The sequence below is a fragment of the Staurois parvus genome, unplaced genomic scaffold, assembly GCF_062004578.1.
Source record: "Staurois parvus isolate SC_StPar_1 unplaced genomic scaffold, SC_StPar_1.0 ptg000085l, whole genome shotgun sequence".
Taxonomy (NCBI): Eukaryota; Metazoa; Chordata; class Amphibia; order Anura; family Ranidae; genus Staurois; species Staurois parvus.
Window position 1 is genome coordinate 393,161 of NW_028317881.1, and position 17,661 is coordinate 410,821.

Sequence of the window (17,661 nt, forward strand, 5' to 3'; positions counted from 1 at the left end):
ATATCTACAGAAAACTTCAAGCACAGTACAGTAATGAGACGATCAGCTGCAGTAAGATATTTAAATGGTGTTAACATTTCAAAGATATCAGTACGTCCGTCAGTGATGGTCCTGGCCACGGTGGTTCCCAGCCCACAGCAGACATTTCTGTGAACATTAAGTGCATGGAACGCCTGATCCTGGATATTTGACTTATAACCTGTTGTGAAATTGAACAAGAGACAAATCTTTCTGTGGGAATGGTGAACATAATGATGACGAAGTGAAGCAGGCTGTCCTAGGATGGTTCAGGCATACTGACAAATCTTTCTATGCTGAAGCTTTCCAGACATTAAACGCTGGGATAAGTATATAAATGTAGCAAGGGAGTAGGTAAAAAAAATAAATGCAGTTTCCACTCCTTGAAATTTGTTCTTTTATTATTGCGATGAACTAGGAGCACAGAGAGAGAGAGCACATGGAGGCAGATCACATGAAACCCAACAGGCAGGCATTTATTGGGGAACTCAGGGTACAGGCAATAGAAAAACTAGTCCACAGAACAATGCAGGACACAGCAATGAAGAATGATTTTCACGGTGGCCCTATAGGCAGAAAATCCACAGGGCAAACCGGGCAGAGCAGCGAGGGCACAACAGGGAGTTAAAGTCCTCGGCTTAGGCAGGGCGCAGGGGGTTAAGTCCTGGAACAAAGGTGTCGGGTAGAACCGGGTTAAGTCCAGCACACAGGCAAAGGGTTCTGGGCAGAATAAGGTTAAGTCAAGCACACAGAGCAAAGGGTTCCAGGCAGAACAGGGTTATGTCAGCACACAGGGCAAAAGGTTCCGGGCAGAATAGGGTTAAGTCAAGCACACAGGGCAAAGGGTTCCAGGCAGAACAGGGTTATGTCAGCATGTGGCTATGCCTAAAGCAGGGCCAGCAGAAGTGACGATTCCAGTGACAAGCAGGAAGCACTACTGTCACAGGGACACCTCTTTGGTTGGCTGCTGTACTGAAGGGACAACGAAGGCCTTTCTTCTTCACCCGCTGGCACACAGTGACAGTTCTGTAGCGGTGGTGGATGGGGCTGTCTCTGCTGGATGGGCTGTCTCTTTGCTGGATGGGCTGTCTCTGCTGGACAGGCTGCCTCTTTGCTGGACTGGGCTGTCTCTTTACTGGACTGGGCTGTTTCATTGCTGGACGGCTGTCTCTTTGCTGGATGGGCTGTCTCTTTGATGGGTGGGCTGTCTCTTTGATGGGTGGGCTGTCTCTTTGATGGGCGGGCTGTGTCTTTGCTGGACGGTGATGTCCCTTTGCTGGACTGGGCTGTCTCTTTACCCAGTTGGGTCCAGCAAAGAGACATCCTATTCCAGCAAAGAGACAGCCCAGTCCAAGAAGGGACATCCCTATTCAGCAAAGAGACATCCCTGTCCAACAAAGAGACATCCCATCTTTGCTATATATTTGCTGTGCTGTTAGGGGTGCTGTGTTGTGTTAAGGGGCACTGTGTTGTTAGGGGCGCTGTGTTGTGTTAAGGGGTGCTGTGTTTTGTTAGGAGACACTGTGTTTTGTTAAGGGGTGCTGTGATGTAAAGGGGGGCAGTGATGTGAAGGGCAAAGAGGACACCGTGGGACTGCTTTAAAGAGGGGACTCTGATGTAGAGGGGACTACAGTGTGAAAGGTACGCTAAAGATTATAATGAACCAGGAGACTGTGATGTGTTATATTGCTAACGAGGTTCGGAACCTCTGCTGCAAGGAAATTTTGCTGACCGGACTTCTGTAAATTTTAATTCCAGACCCCTGGTATATATACTGGAATTTTTCTTTCTTTCTTTTTATACTAGTAATGTTGATTAGTGACTTATAGTGGAACTGTGATAGTATCGTGGGCAATTTGACACTGACACTTTGTGGGAACCAGTGACACTAATAATTTCAGGGAAACAAAAAACTGGCACATCCCCACTGACAGGCAGAGCTCTGCCCTGTCTTCCTCCTCGCCGATCTGCAGGTGCCGGTGGTCAATCATTGGCTGTAACCCGCTGATCGGCTTGTGCTGTGACTTGTCACAGCACAGCCTGTTTTGCAGCAGCTGCATAACAGGAAAGTATAGTGATTGTTTCCTTACAGGGCTAGATAGATGAGGCTTAGAATGTGGCTGAAAGTAGGTTTAGAGTAATTTAGGTTTTGCCTTTACTGTATGTATTCTTATTAAGGACAGGCATCATAGCTAAATGTGCAACCTCCACTGTGACACACCTTCAGCCTTCTAATTGGACCATGAGTCAATAATATCTGCTCTGCATCCACCTTCAAACAAGATGTTTCCTGAGAGCATATGTACAATGCAACAGAACCTGATTGGCTCCTAGTGCTGCCCCTCACCCTTCTAGTTCTGCTGTACAGGGGTTTACAAGAAGCTGAAACCAAGTCAAATTCAAGTACTTGCATTAGATACTTTAAAAAATACATTTCATGTTTTTTTGATGATTACATAACTATAGTGTTTATATACAGGATATGCTTGCAGTTTAGCTTAAGCACAGCAGTAAACTTGAGCACAAAAGTTATTTGTGAAGTGGTAATTTCCTCCAGACATAAAAGCATGCCCCCTTGTCCTCTGTGATGACCTCAAGGGGAATACCTCCACACCGAGTTCACTATATGAACCACTGATGTATTGATACATGTTTATCATATCCCACCTTAATCTTCTCTTCTCAAGAGTGAATACATTCAGTTCCTCTAATCTTTCCTCATAGCTGAGCTCCTGCATGCCTCTTTTCAGTTATGGTTGCCCTTCTCTACACTTTCTTCAGTTCCCCAATGTTCTTTTTCTGAATTGGTGCCTAAAACTAAACTGCGTATTCCAGAAAGGGTCTTACTAATGATTTGTACAGGGGTAAAATGATATCTCTCTCTCTGGAGAATTTTGCTTGCTTCCTAATATTTGTGAAACCGCAGACTTCACAAATATTAGGAATTTATTGTACATAACTTTGCTAGGTAGTTCTTTGTAGTATGGCAGATATTTTAGGCTAAAGGCTTAAAGTAGACCTATGGCCAAAATAGTTTTTTTTATTTTTTTGGATAGATTAGCAGGAGGGAAAAACATGTCAAAGGGCCTTCATTGTTGAAATTACTCTTTGCTCCCTTTCTCCTTGTTTCTGAAAAAACAAAGAGGGATGCTGAAATTTCCCTAAATTGAGGGAAAATTCCATCTATGACACCTGTCACTGGAATAAGTGTCCAAATTTTGTATTTTCTCTCCGTTTCTACACTGGTCAACCAGGAGAAATATTTAAGGCCAATCTCTTAGGTAGGGACACAGACAAAAATAAAGTCTTGACAGATTCTAATCCTCTATCACACAATCCAACACTAGAAAAAAACGTTCTAATTTAAAAGAGACAGGTAGCAATATTCTTTTGCTGAATTTCTGGACATGACATCAGCTTTATACTAGTCCCAATATGCTACGTTGCCATTTAAATATATACAGCAATTAAAACCGATTACTGAAATCATGAATACTGCTTTTCATGACAATGAATCAACCAAACTATCAATTTTATTTAATTTATTTAAGTAATAATTTTCTTGGATATTTCAGACTTGACATGCTACCTTTTAGCATGACTGCATTTTAGACCTTGCACTGTTTATTCAGAAGTAGAAGAAAGGTTGTTCTCAGAACAAATAGTGACACAGAATATGTGCATGAGAGATATACTGCCAAGAAGCAGCGATTCTTCAGCTAGGCTGCAGCTGTTTATGTATATACACACTGAATGGGCACAGATTTTAGTTACATTGTAGTTGCAACATCGGCCAAAGGTCTGTATTGATAAGCATAAGGTTCAGCGGGGTAATTAAGTAGAGACTTCAGCAATGTACTTTACTATGTCCTAGGCTTCTCTCCACACTAAATACAGATATGTTTTTTTACCTCTCTGATATCATGCACCTATACTGTTTCCCTGTGCTGTCCTCATTAATGCCCTCTCCTTGTTACATTTTAAACATCTTGCCTGAGAGCAGACACTGAAAGAAGCCCATTATTACTTTGTACCAGGGGCGGACTGACCATTTGGAAACTCGGGCATTGCCCGAGGGCCCGGGGTCAGTAGGGGGCCTCATCAGATGCCCCTGGTACCTTTTTCATAGGCTTTTTTGAGTTTGGACAAGGACACAGTTGCCCCATGATCCCCTATTGCCCGGGGGCCCCATGAGTTGTCAGTCCGCCCCTGCTTTGTACTGTAAAGCTGGCATAAACATATAGATTTTTTTTCCGTCTAGCCTACAAGCTGAACAAAAAAAAAATGTTAACAGTTTTCCCAATCTAACCTATGCATTGCTGCTGCTATCATATTTTAACAACTGACTGAATGTACCTGCTGTTCGGCTGACAATTTTTTACCTGGATTTTTCAATTTTCCAATCATAGATGTTGGGCAGGAGGGTGGCAATGGTGGTCATCCACTGTTCAAAATTATGCTAGTTCTTTAGGATCCAGCAAAAATTTGAACAGTGTATAGCCAGCTTTATTAGTAAGAAAAATATCCTGTGTGTTCCTCTTTGACTTATTGATAAGCTCCATCAACTGCCATTACCCTGTCAAATCTGATTGACTTTACTTACACTGAAATGTCATTTGAAAGGGCTTAGTCATGAAAACGGCTCCACAAGCAAAATGAAAAACAAAATTAGAAAAGGAGCATGGAGCTGATTTTTTTTGTTAGTTTTTTTTTTTCGGGGGGGGGGGGTGTAATACATGTAACAGCAGGCATTTTGTGATGTCTCAGCTCTCACAATAGAGAGCAGTTTTTCTTCAAAACATTGAAATGCAGGACGGGTTTGCTTTAGGAAAAGAGTAAAAGGCATATCCATAATCCACTGCATTCCACTGGTGTCATGACTAGCATGAACATAGCGTGTTGTCTGGAATCCCTCTTGGTGTACAAGAAGTCCAGCACCATACCAGCTCCATTTTCAATTCGGGGACTTATGACACTCAGGAACAGTTACCATGTGAGTGTCTTCCTTGCACCCACATGTTTAGTAGTATGTTCTGAATTCTTTTAATATATATATATATTATGGATATTGCCTTAAAGAAATTAGAACTCCCAAGGATGGTATTCGCATTTAAACCACCAATTTGTACAAGAACAGAGCAATTACTTATGGCAGGTAGATCTCACCACTGGTTTCTCCAAGAGATAGAAACCAGTGAGTGACTTAGCTTTCTAGGCTCCACCTATAAACTGACCCTCAGAAGGACTGATCACTTTATTTACTGACTGCAAGTATATAATTCAGTTATATAAACCCCTGTCTAAATGTAACTATTGCCTTTTCTTTTTCAGTTTTGGACAGCAAAGGTCAGACTTAACACATCTATAGGCTTTCTATTGTTGTCTAGGTCCGTAGTACTGAGGAGAGGTATGTGTCTTCCCATCTTTAGGACAGAGAAAATTTAGACTTGTGGTTGAAGGGTGGCAAAAATGTGCGGATGAACTGCGTTTTTGCCGTTCGCCATAGGCCTCCCCTTAAACTGCAATAAACAGCAGATGAGGATGTTTTTGTGGCAGAGTTGACCCAACATGTATCATTCAGCAATGGAGATGCGCATAAACACCCTGCAACCGCATGTATTGCTTGTGGTTGTGGAACGATTGTCAGAAAAAAGGGGGTTAAAACAGGCAGTGAGGGGGCATTGCATCACTTCCTCACCGCCTACTAGTAGCCTCTGGAGTGTGATCTTCACGCGGATCGGATATCAGAGGCAATGGAGATGTCCTTCCTTTTCCATTACAGTGACCACATTCACAATGCTTATTAGCTGCCAATGGTGCAAAGCAAATTTTACAAATAAGTACTTAAGTACTATATGGTCTAATCCTTGCTCAATTGTCTTCATGGTACTCAAATCTGTTGCATTCCAAAGATTAGGATGTCTATCTGTCCTCAGTCTTGACGGGGAAGTGAGATCTTCCATTCACTGTGATATGTCACACTGAAAGTTTCTCAAAGTCTTAGATCTTGCATAGAATTCAAGGCTGTTATTGAAAATATGAATTAAGTGAAGTACGCACAGCGGTTTATCCCCTGAAGGAAATTGTCTGCATTAGCAGTTTATTGTTGACATTTCATATGAAAAGCTTATTTACTTAGCCTATCCTTAGAGTGATTTCATTATGTACAAGAATAAACCTAATACTTGGCAGAGTACAACCCATGTGAAGAGTGTATGATCTTTGTATAGAATTACATTGTTATTTATAGGATCTATGTAAAAAAGGGAAATTAACAGTGCAAGAAATTCATTTTATATATAGTACGTAGACTGCTAATGCACTCAAGCTACATGCTCCACCTAAAGCAAGTTTTTCAGAAAGGAAGTCAGGATTACCCAGTCCATTCATAAGTTTTAACCCCATTTATCAACTGGTGAAGTCCTCTCCGCCTGAGGAGAGAGTTCACAAGTACCAGAGTGGTGTCTAAAGGTTATACAGCTGGTTGGCTCTGACGGCCCCCTTATGTTTGATATACCTACTAGGTCCCCATTGTGGTGTTGGGTGACTAGGGTATAGCTCAGCGCAAGCAACTTGTATTCATCCTTCACATTTCCAGAAAAACTAGAGGTGAAACTCAAAAAATTAGAATATTGTGCAAAAGTTCATTTATTTCAGTAATGCAACTTAAAAGGTGAAACTAATATATGAAATAGACTCATTACATGCAAAACAAGATAGTTCAAGCCGTGATTTGTCATAATTGTGATGATTATGGCTCACAGCTCATGAAAACCCCAAATTCACAATCTCAGAAAATTAGAATATTGTGAAAAGGTGCAATTATCTAGGCTCAAAGTGTCCCACTCTAATCAGCTAATTAAGCCATAACACCTGCAAAGTGTTCCTGAGCCTTTAAATTATTATTATATAGTATTTATATAGCGCCAAAAGGTTTGCTCAGCGCTGTACAAAATAGTGGGGGACAGTACATGAGACAATACAGTAACAAAACAATATACAAGGGGTTCGAGTTCCCTGCTCTTCCTCCTGTACCACTATCCCTGCTCTAGGAGGGGATATGGTACAGGAGGAAGTAGCTGTGGGGGATGGAGTGGTAGGAGGAGTGGAGGAGATCGGCTGTTAGGTGAGGGTGGGGTAGGCTTCTCTAAAGAGATGGGTTTTCAGGGTGTGCCTAAAGGTGAGGAGGGTAGGTGACAGTATGATGGATTGGGATAGTGAGTTCCAGGGGATGGGGGAAGTCCTGGAGAAGTCCTGTAGTCGGACGTGGGAGGAGGAGACCAGGGAGCTAGAAAGTAGGAGGTCTTGTGAGGAGCGAAGAGTACAGGTTGGGTGGTATTTGGGTATCAGGTCGGTGAGGTAGTTTGGGGCAGTGTTATGAATGGCTTTGTATGTCATTGTTAGTAGTTTGAATTTAATGCGTTGGGCAATCGGAAGCCAATGGAGGGAATGACAGAGGGGTGTGGCAGATGTGTAGCGGTTGGTAAGGTGGATGAGTCTGGCCGCTGAATTTAAATGGTCTCTCAGTCTGGTTCAGTAGGAATCACAATCATGGGAAAGACTGCTGACCTGACAGTTGAGCAGAAAACCATCACTGACACCCTCCATAAGGAGGGAAAGCCTCAAAAGATAATTGCAAAAGAAGTTGGATGTTCCCAAAGTGCTGTATCAAAGCACATTAATAGAAAGTTATGTGGAAGGGAAAAGTGTGGAAGAAAAAGGTGCACAAGCAGCAGGGATGACTGCAGCCTGGAGAGGATTGTCAGGAAAAGGCCATTCAAAAGTGTTGGGGACTTTCACAAGCAGTGGACTGAGGTTGGAGTCAGTGCATCAAGAGCCACCTCACACAGACGGATCCTGGACATGGGCTTCAAATGTCATATTCCTCTTGTCAAGCCGCTCCTGAACAACAAACAACGTCAGAAGCGTCTTACCTGGGCTAAAGAAAAACAGACCTGGTCTGTTGCTCAGTGGTCCAAAATCCTCTTTTCTGATGAGAGCAACTTTTGCATCTCATTTGGAAACAAAGGACCCAGAGTATGGAGGAAGAATGGAGAGGCACACACTGCAAGATGTTTGAAGTCCAGTGTGAAGTTTCCACAGTCTTTGTTGATTTGGGGAGCCATGTCATCTGCTGGTGTTGGTCCACTGTGCTTCATTAAGTCCAGGGTCAACACAGCCGTCTACCAGGAGATTTTGGAGCACTTCATGCTTCCTTCCACAGACGAGCTTTATGGGGATGCTGACTTTATTTTCCAGCAGGACCTGGCACCTGCCCACACTGCCAAAAGCACCAAGACCTGGTTCAATGACCGTGGGATTACTGTGCTTGATTGGCAAGCAAACTCGCCTGACCTGAACCCCATAGAGAATCTATGGGGCATTGCCAAGAGAAAGATGAGAGACATGAGACCGAACAATGCAGAAGAGCTGAAAGCTGCTATTGAAGCATCCTGGTCTTCCATAACACCTCAGCAGTGCCACAGGCTGATAGCTTCCATGCCATGCTGCATTGAGGCAGTAATTGCTGCAAAAGGGGCCCTAACCAAGTACTGAGTACATATGCATGCTTATACTTTTCAGAGGTCCGATATTGTTCTATGTACAATCCTTGTTTTATTGATTGCATGTAATATTCTAATTTTCTGAGATTGTGGATTCGGGTTTTCATGAGCTGTAAGCCATAATCATCAAAATTAAATCACGGCTTGAACTATCTTGCTTTGCATGTAATGAGTCTATCTCATATATTAGTTTCACTTTTTAGGTTGCGTTACTGAAATAAATGAAGTTTTGCACGATATTCTAATTTTTCGAGTTTCACCTGTATATGTGTACTACGAAACATGCTTAATCCTGCCCCTGTCTTATCGGAGATTCAGATATCAGAACAACAAAGAAGACATTTGTCATTTTTTTTTAATACTGAAACACTTGCATATGCAGGATATGTTTTGAATGTTTTTTTCTACATGAAATAAAATAATGGTCTCCAGGGGTAGGCAACCTGTGGCTCTCTAGCTGTTGTGGAACTACATTTCCCATGAGGCATTGCAACTTTACAAAACTGACAGTTACAGCTATGACTTGCAGAGGCATGATGGAACCCTTTTTTTATCGGTGAGTATGAGCACCAATACAGTTGGTCAAGTATGAGCACCTATACTTTTGGTCGAGTACTCGCTGATACCGATTACTAATACTTTGCGATGGTGCGAGTTGCGCCAAAACAAAATGTATGGACACGAACTGCACCGCAAAGAATAGCATGCGATTTGAACAGGAATGCGATTCCTGTCAAAATCGCATGTGGTTTCCCCACTGCTCCTGTGTGTACCTAGGCTGTCCTAGTCACACAGGTGTGGAGCAGGGAGATTTTTCACAGCAGAGAGTGGGAGCGTGGGCATATGGGGATGTACAGTATACTATTGTGGCAGCTCTATATACTTAGTTGTAGGAGAGAAGAGAAAGCAGCAGGGATTTTAAATCCCCACCGCTTTCTCTATTCTCCTTGCAGGTATGACAGTTCTGGCTAGAGGACTATTGATTGGTCAACACCGTCAGCCCGTACTGTCATCCCTGCAAGGCTTCATAGGTCTGGGGATTTGAAATCACTGCCGCTTTCTCTCCTCTCTCCTTGCAGCAATGACAGTATGGGTCCATGTGTCAGTGCTGACCAATCAATAGTCCTCTAACCCAAACTGTCATACCTGCAAGGAGAGGAGAGAAAGCAGCGGGGATTTCAAATCCCCACCGTTTTCTTTCCTCTCCTACTGCTGAGAATATGGACCATCTGCTTTCATAGTATACATCCCCCCACACGCCCACTCTCCACTCTCCATGGGATGCCTGCAGGGAGGTTTCCCACACTGCTCCTGTGTGAGCTCAGGCTATGACAAGCCTGAGCTCACACAGGAGCAAAGGGGAAACTACATGTGATCTTTGCGGTGCAATTTGTAATGACAAAAATCACACCGAAAACTATTGGTTTCCAGTATCAGGAGCATTTTCACTAATACGATTACTTGTGAAAAAACTCAGTATTAGCACTGATACTAATACCAGTATCGGAATTGCTGTATCCCTAATATAATGTGGTCAGTGCGATTTTACAACTTGCATATGAATTATAACCTTTATTATTCTTAGCCAAGATAACAAGTCATTAATATAAAGGGAAACATGCTACAGAGCTGTTGGATGCTCAAGGATGACTTGAATGTTTTTGCTGCCCTCTCATAAAGTACGGAGTGGCATAATTATGTGCAGGTATTTCAGTCACCACTCTGTTTTTACATGCTGTTAACAGTATAACAACTATTTGTCAGTTTTATGGACATCCTCCTGAGCCATTCTACAGATTGGTTCAGCATCTCCACTGTAAATATATAACCTTTACAGTTGCAAGAAAAAGTATGTGAACCCCTTGGGATTACGTGGAGTTTTGCATGAATTAGGCATAAAATGTGCTCTGAACGTCATCTAAGTCACAACAATAGAAGAATACAGTCTGCTGAACATAATACTACACAAACATTAGATGTTGCCATGGTTTAATTGCACATAACATGTAAACATTCACAGTGCAGGGAGGAAAACGTATGTGAGGCCCTAGCTTAATGACTTCTCCCAGAGCTAATTGGAGCCAGGAGTGAGCCAACCTTGACTCCAATCAGTGTGATGATATTGGATGTGTTGCTGACAGCTGTCCTGCCCTTAAAAAACACACACCTGTTTTGGGTTTACTGGTTTCAAGAAGCACTGTCTGATGTGAACCATGCCTCGCAGAAAAGAGCTCTCAGAAGACCTACGATCAAGAATTGTTGACTTGCATGAAGCTGGAAAGGGTTACAAAAGTATCTCCAAAAGCCTTGATGTTCATGTGTCCACGGTAAGACAGACTGTCTACAAATGGAGAAAGTTTAGCACTGTTGCTACTCTCCCTAGGTCGTCCTGTAAAAATGACTGCAAGAGCACAGTGCAGAATGCTGCATGGGGTAAAGAAGAATCCCAGAGTGTCAGCTAAAGACCTACAGAAATCTCTGGCACATGCTAACATTTTTGTTGACATATCTACAATAAGGAAAACATTAAACAAGAATGGAGTACATGGGTGGACACCACAGAGGAAGCCATTGCTGTCCAAAAAGAATATTGCAGCACGTTTGAAGTTTGCAAAAGAGCACCTGGATGTTCCACAGCACTACTGGCAAAATATACTGTGGACAGATGAAACCAAGATTGAGTTGTTTGGGAAGAACACACAACACTATGTGTGGAGAAAAAAAGGCACAGCACACCAACATCAAAACCTCATCCCCACTGTAAAACATGGCGGAGGGAGCGTCATGGTTTGAGGCTGCTTTGCTGCCTCAGGGCCTGGACGGATTGTTGTCATTGATGGGAAAATGAATTCCAGAATTTATCAAGACATTTTGCAGGAAAACGTACGACCATCTGTCCGCCAACTGAAGCTCCGCAGAGGATGGGTGATGCAACAGGACAATGACCCAAACCATACAAGTAATTCAACAAAACAATGGCAGCAACAGCACAAAATACGCCTTCTGGAGTGGCCCAGTCAGAATCCTGACCTCAACCCGATTGAAATGCTGTGGCATGACCTTAAGAGAGCGATTCACACCAGACATCCCAAGAATATTGCTACACTGAAACAGTTTTGTGAAGAGGAGTGGTCCAAAATTACTCCAGATCGTTGTGCAGGTCTGATCTGCAACTACAGGAAATGTTTGGTTGAGGTTATTGCTGCCAAAGGAGAGTCAACCAGTTATTAAGTCCAAAGGTTCACATACTTTTTCCTCCCTGCACTGTGAATGTTTACATGTTATGTGCAATTAAACCATGGCAACATCTAATGTTTGTGTAGTATTATGTTTAGCAGACTGTGTTCTTCTATTGTTGTGACTTAGATGACGTTCAGAGCACATTTTATGCCCAATTCATGCAAAGCTCCACGTAATCCCAAGGGGTTCACATACTTTTTCTTGTAACTATATATATATATATATATATATATATATATATATATAAAACAAGTGGTGTTCTTCTCTTCAGCAGCTGCTGATAAATCACAACTTTGATTTGGACATTGCCCAAGGGCAGTGTGTTTATATCCTGCAGTGATTGATTTTGTTTTCAATTAATGAATTTACCAGGATTGACAGAAAATTGTGGATATCTGGTGTCAATCCAGGCTGGATAGAGAGTAGCTGGAATCATAATTTATGGGAACACTGAAAAGGCTGTTGGCAATGCTTTACTAGCAATGCATGCTAACAATCGTTTCCAACAGGACAAACTATTTATCCATTGTTTTTCCTGTTGAAATAGATGATTTGCTACAGGCTCCATACATTCCGCTTGTTCTCCAGCATTAAAGTGGGTGGATTTTCTGGTTTGAATAGAAACATGCATTAGTTGAAAAAATGCAAATATGTGATTCCAGCCTTAATAAAAGCACATGAAATAAAAGGATTAATATGTCTAGAAAATCTCAACAAAAGGTTGAACATATCAATGTGTCAATAAACTACTTGAACATGTATTGTTCTTTGAATTTTAGGCACTACTTGCAGATGAAACCATTAGCAATGTTCCAGTCCTGCTGCTGGGCAACAAGATTGACAGACCAGAGGCCATCAGTGAAGAAAGGCTACTGCACACTTTTGGACTTTATGGGCATACTACAGGGAAGGTATTGACCATGTAATATCTAAACAGTTATCATGTCAAAGCTATAGATCATAGAAATTACTTTTTTACATTCATCCAGTTACTGCTGGTGTATCAGCAATTAAAAAATCTCATGTACCATATCAAATACATTGAAAAGGATCAGGAACTCTAAACAGACTTTTGGAAGCCAACTATTTTTTTCTTTTTTACCGAAAGGTAATATTCACTATAGACTTGATGTACTGCAGGTTGTGTCATCTCTATCTTCTTGCTGGATCTATGCCACTTTCTCCATTGGCCAGTTGCTGAAAGGCTGTAATAAGAAGATCTATTATAGGATAAGCCACCCAGGAAATATTTTCTTGATGAACACCTAGGACATCACCTTATTGTATATAGCACTTATATAAATGTACAATAACACTCAGCCTGTGTGTTATTCTAGTACAGGTGACTTGGATATTAAAACAAACACATGTTGATGAGGTTATAGATTACAAAAAATAAAAAAAACTGACCACACACTCTGCTAGTAACATAAAAACATTATCACACATTTATAAAAGGTACTGCAACCAACAGTGACTGTGCAAAACACAGATCTCCGATAATCCAATTAGAATTTATTAAATTAGTTAAATTGATTGATTATTGCTCATAGAGAATTGATAAGAGGCATGGAGGAGCTCAGCTATAACAAAAGATTAGAGGAACTGAATTTATTCTCTCTTGAGAAGAGGAGATTAAGGAGGATATGATCAACATGTATACATACATCAATGGTTCATATAGTGACCTTGATGTAGAGCTATTCACCCTGAGGTCATCACAGAGGACAAGGAGGCACTCTTTACATCTGGAGAAAAAGAGATTTAATATCCAAATATGAAAAGGCTTCTTCACAGCAAGAGCTGTGAAAATGTGGAATATACTCCATCAAGAGCTGGTTCTGGCCAGCTCAGTAGATTGTTTTAAAGGATAAGTTCACCTTTTGCCAAAAAATAATTAATGCACATTTTTTGCAGGTATTTTTTGTTTTGGGAGCCTTTAAAGCAGTGCACCAGCGATCAGCAGATCACTGGTGCCATGCAGGACTTCTGCAGACGTGTTGGTGTATCTGTGTGCCTGTACCTCATACGGGCAAGCAGATACACACTGACAGACTCAATGAACTACCATAGCACTCAACAGTGCCATGGTAGTCCATTGAGAACTGCAAGCCGACAGCCACAAAGCCTATCGGAACTTTTGGTTTTCCCATTAACAGAATACTGTAAATAAATGACGCGGCTGGTGGGCGGAGCCCCACACAAACACTTTTTTTTAAAATTGTGGCAGCTAGGGGGGTGGGGGGGAGGGTGAGAAGATCCCCTACTAGCTGTCAAAATGGGGGAGCAGGGGCCAGTCCTTTCGCAACATGTTACACCCTGAGTAAAGGTGCAACATGTAACATGATACAAAAGGTGACCTTTTTCTTTAAGAAAGGCCTGGATTCTTTCCTAAATGTACACAATATAACTGGAATCTTATATTTATAGGTAAAGTTGATCCCGGGATCCAGGTATTGGATAGTGTATGTGGAGGTTTCTATTTGTGTGTGTTTTTTTTTTCTCTTTTGGTTGAACTGGATGGACTTGGTCTTTTTTCAAGCAGATTAATTATGTAACTATGTAAGTCGTTGATAGATAGATATAGATATGTAGGTATCTATAGATATCTAGCATAGATATAGATATGTTTTTTTTTAATTATTACCAATTCACAAATAACTATGTAACAAAAGATTTCATTGCCCCATTAAGGGAAAATGGTTATAAGAAAGCGCCCATTCAGATTGGTGTCTTTTGGTACTGGTCTGATGCCATTCATGGTGTGATGCACAGCCAGGCAACACGCATGTCCTTGACTCAGACTTGCAGTAGGAGACAGTCCTTGAGCTTTGTTTTGAAGTTTTATTTGAGGATTTAGAACTTGGACAGGGTAATGGGTGTATGGGATGCCCAAGGGAATGGTAGCTGAGGACAAACTCCTTAGCAACTATCTACAAGTCTTTACAGCAATGTTTCTCTACTGGAGAGCTAGCCAGCATCTCTTGTAGATGATTCTTCTCCTCATCCAGCTGTACTGGGTGAACCCCTGGGCAGGGGATCCAGTGCCTGCCACTGCAGTGTGATACAGTCCTGGATAGGATAGCAAACCCAGTTCCCCACTAGAGTGCTTCTTTTCTCTTACTGGCCCAGGGGGTCAGGTTTACTCACTTGGACCCTCTCCTGTGCTGCCAGTGGCTGCTAGTAGGCCTTCTAACTGAGCAGCTCCTTCCCTGCCTCACAGGTGGTCCTCTCTCAGGGGGCCAGTGAAGACCCAGGTTTTCAGCCTTCCAAGGTCCTCTGCCTGCAGGTGAGCTCCTCTCCATCTGGGCCCCCTTACAGGCTCCAGCCTCACATCCTTCTCTCTCTCTCTTCTACCTGAAGTCTCCTGCTGCTGAGCATGCTCAGCTACTCTTAAAGTTTGCTCTGGCCCCTTGTTAAGCCTCCTGTTGGGGATTGGTCAGGATTCTCTAAGAGTACAGACCAGCCACTCCTCAAATCCGCCCACTGCTTCTTAAAGATCTACAGCAGAGGGAAATTCCAGAGAGGCTGGTCTGCAGAGCTTCTCGGTCTTGACCACAATTTGATCTCTCTCTGACTGTTGCACCAGGCAGCTACTCAGCCTCTGCCTAATAATTAGTATCTAGTTCCCCATAGCTATCTAAGTGGGTGCTACAGTAGGATTTTCTGTGTTAAGGTGTGCTGCCTGCCCATTTAAAAAGAATTTAGTGCAGCGCACTTTTAGACAGAGAAGCACATTGCCTTAATGCAGGTGCATTAACACAGTACATATCGTGAAGGGACCTAGTGTTCATTTTTTTCTTTTTTGAATATTTATATATTTTTAATATATACACATTAATTAAAAACACTATAAAAAGTCTGTAAAGATTACCTATGAGCAATTATTATATCATTATTTATTACATTTGCACAGTGTTAAATGGAATAAAGTCCAAAATCAAAGTCCAAATAAAGTCCCAAAAAAATTCAAAAAAAAAAAAAATAGGATTCCACAAGTATTAATTAATAGAATCAATCTTTATCTGTAATTTCTCAATTCTTCATATCTCCAAACCGCCTTTGTGATATACTCCAAACAAAATCTTCATATACCTCAAAGAAAAAAAACTCAACATGTGTATTATCCCAAAAAAAAAAAAAAAATTCACTAAAACGTGCCACACGTGTTTCATGCAAACAAAATTAACGTGCCACCGCAACCGTGAAGAAAATCTCTCTGCCTTAAGTATCAATCCACTGCATACCAATAACAGAAGTGCATAATTACCCTCAGAATAGTATCAAGGGTCTGAATGCGATTATTTCCAACCTTTTTGTTCCTTCAGCCTTTCCAGCCACTTCCCACAGACCTCATAAACAGACCAGGGATGAATATGTGTCATAAATACTCATAACACATAACAGGATTTATTCCCCCTCGGGAGTGGGATGGTGAGGATACCTACTGAGGAGAGGCAGGATTGTGGAATAATTTTCTTGGTGTGGAAGCTGATCTCATCTTATTTTAATGTAAGTTGCTACAATAAAGTGTTATGAGTATTTATGACACATATTGATCCCTGGTCTGTTTATGAGGTCTGTGGGAAGTGGCTGGAAAGGCTGAAGGAACAAAAAGGTTGGAAATAATCGCATTCAGACCCTTGATACTATTCTGAGGGTAATTATGCACTTCTGTTATTGGTATGCAGTGGATTGATACTTAAGGCAGAGGGATTTTCTTCACGGTTGCGGTGGCACGTTAGTTTTGTTTGCATGAAACACGTGTGGCACGTTTTAGTGAATTTTTTTTTGGGATAATACACATGTTGAGTTTTTTTTTCTTTGAGGTATAAGAAGATTTTGTTTGGAGTATATCACAAAGGCGGTTTGGAGATATGAAGAATTGAGAAATTACAGATAAAGATTGATCTATTAATTAATACTTGTGGAATCCTTTTTTTTTTTTTTTGAATTTTTTTGGGACTTTATTTGGACTTTGATTTTGGACTTTATTTTTATACACTAACATTTAGTATATGGTAATCAAGTTTTCTGAAAGATTGATCTGTTGATATATGTACTTCAGGTGAAGGACTGTGAAAGTGACTTGGTGGGGTGTCCTAATTAAAGAAGGATAGTGCTGTACTTATAATATTGTTAAATGGAATGTTCTTATTCTCAGGGGAAGGTACCACAGAAACAGCTAAACACCAGACCCATTGAAGTGTTTATGTGCAGCATATTGAAGAGACAAGGTTATGGGGAAGGATTTCGCTGGATGTCACAGTATATCGATTAACATTGAACAAAAAATGTGCTTCATTCTCTTTTTTTTTAATTTAATTAAGACTTTATAACCTGAAATAAATTGCTATACATCAGTGCCATTTCAAGAAGATGTGATTAAAGTGCAATAAAGTACTATTTTATTTTACTAATAATGTTTTACTGAGTTTCTACACTATCAGATGCAATGTGACCAGCTTATATAAATATAATTCTCTTTCTATAGTGTTGAACACCATAATAGTAATAGTAAGGCAGTAGCAGAGCTAGCATACGTAGCAGTTATTACCTGACCCATGACATGGGTATCTTGGACCTTGATTCAAGAAACAATTACAATTAAATATTAAGTCAGAATAAACAGAAAAAATACAGAAGCAACACACAGAAACAAGAAAAAGTAAACCACAGTTAACAGTGCCCATGCTCATGTACAGTATAACTCCACCTTCGTGGAGTTACTTTCATGGCCACTTTGGTGAAATTTTTTTCAAATAAAATGATCCCCTTTGTGATCAAAGTACAGTGCAAGGATTTTAACAAACTTACCTTTTTCTGCTCTGATGAAAAC

At 41.2% G+C, this 17,661-nt stretch overlaps 1 protein-coding gene across 1 annotated transcript in view; it reads left to right on the top strand.

Moving 5' to 3' along the window:
• SAR1B (secretion associated Ras related GTPase 1B) overlaps positions 1 to 17,245 on the top strand; it is an 80,655-nt gene extending 63,410 nt beyond the window's left edge. Inside the window, exons 6-7 of the mRNA XM_089669960.1 lie at positions 12,602 to 12,733; positions 16,987 to 17,245. Of these exons, the coding sequence (XP_089526086.1) occupies positions 12,602 to 12,733; positions 16,987 to 17,103 (249 nt within the window). The 3' untranslated portion in view covers positions 17,104 to 17,245. The remainder of the gene's footprint in view (positions 1 to 12,601; positions 12,734 to 16,986) is intronic.
• The last annotated feature ends 416 nt before the right edge of the window (positions 17,246 to 17,661 follow it).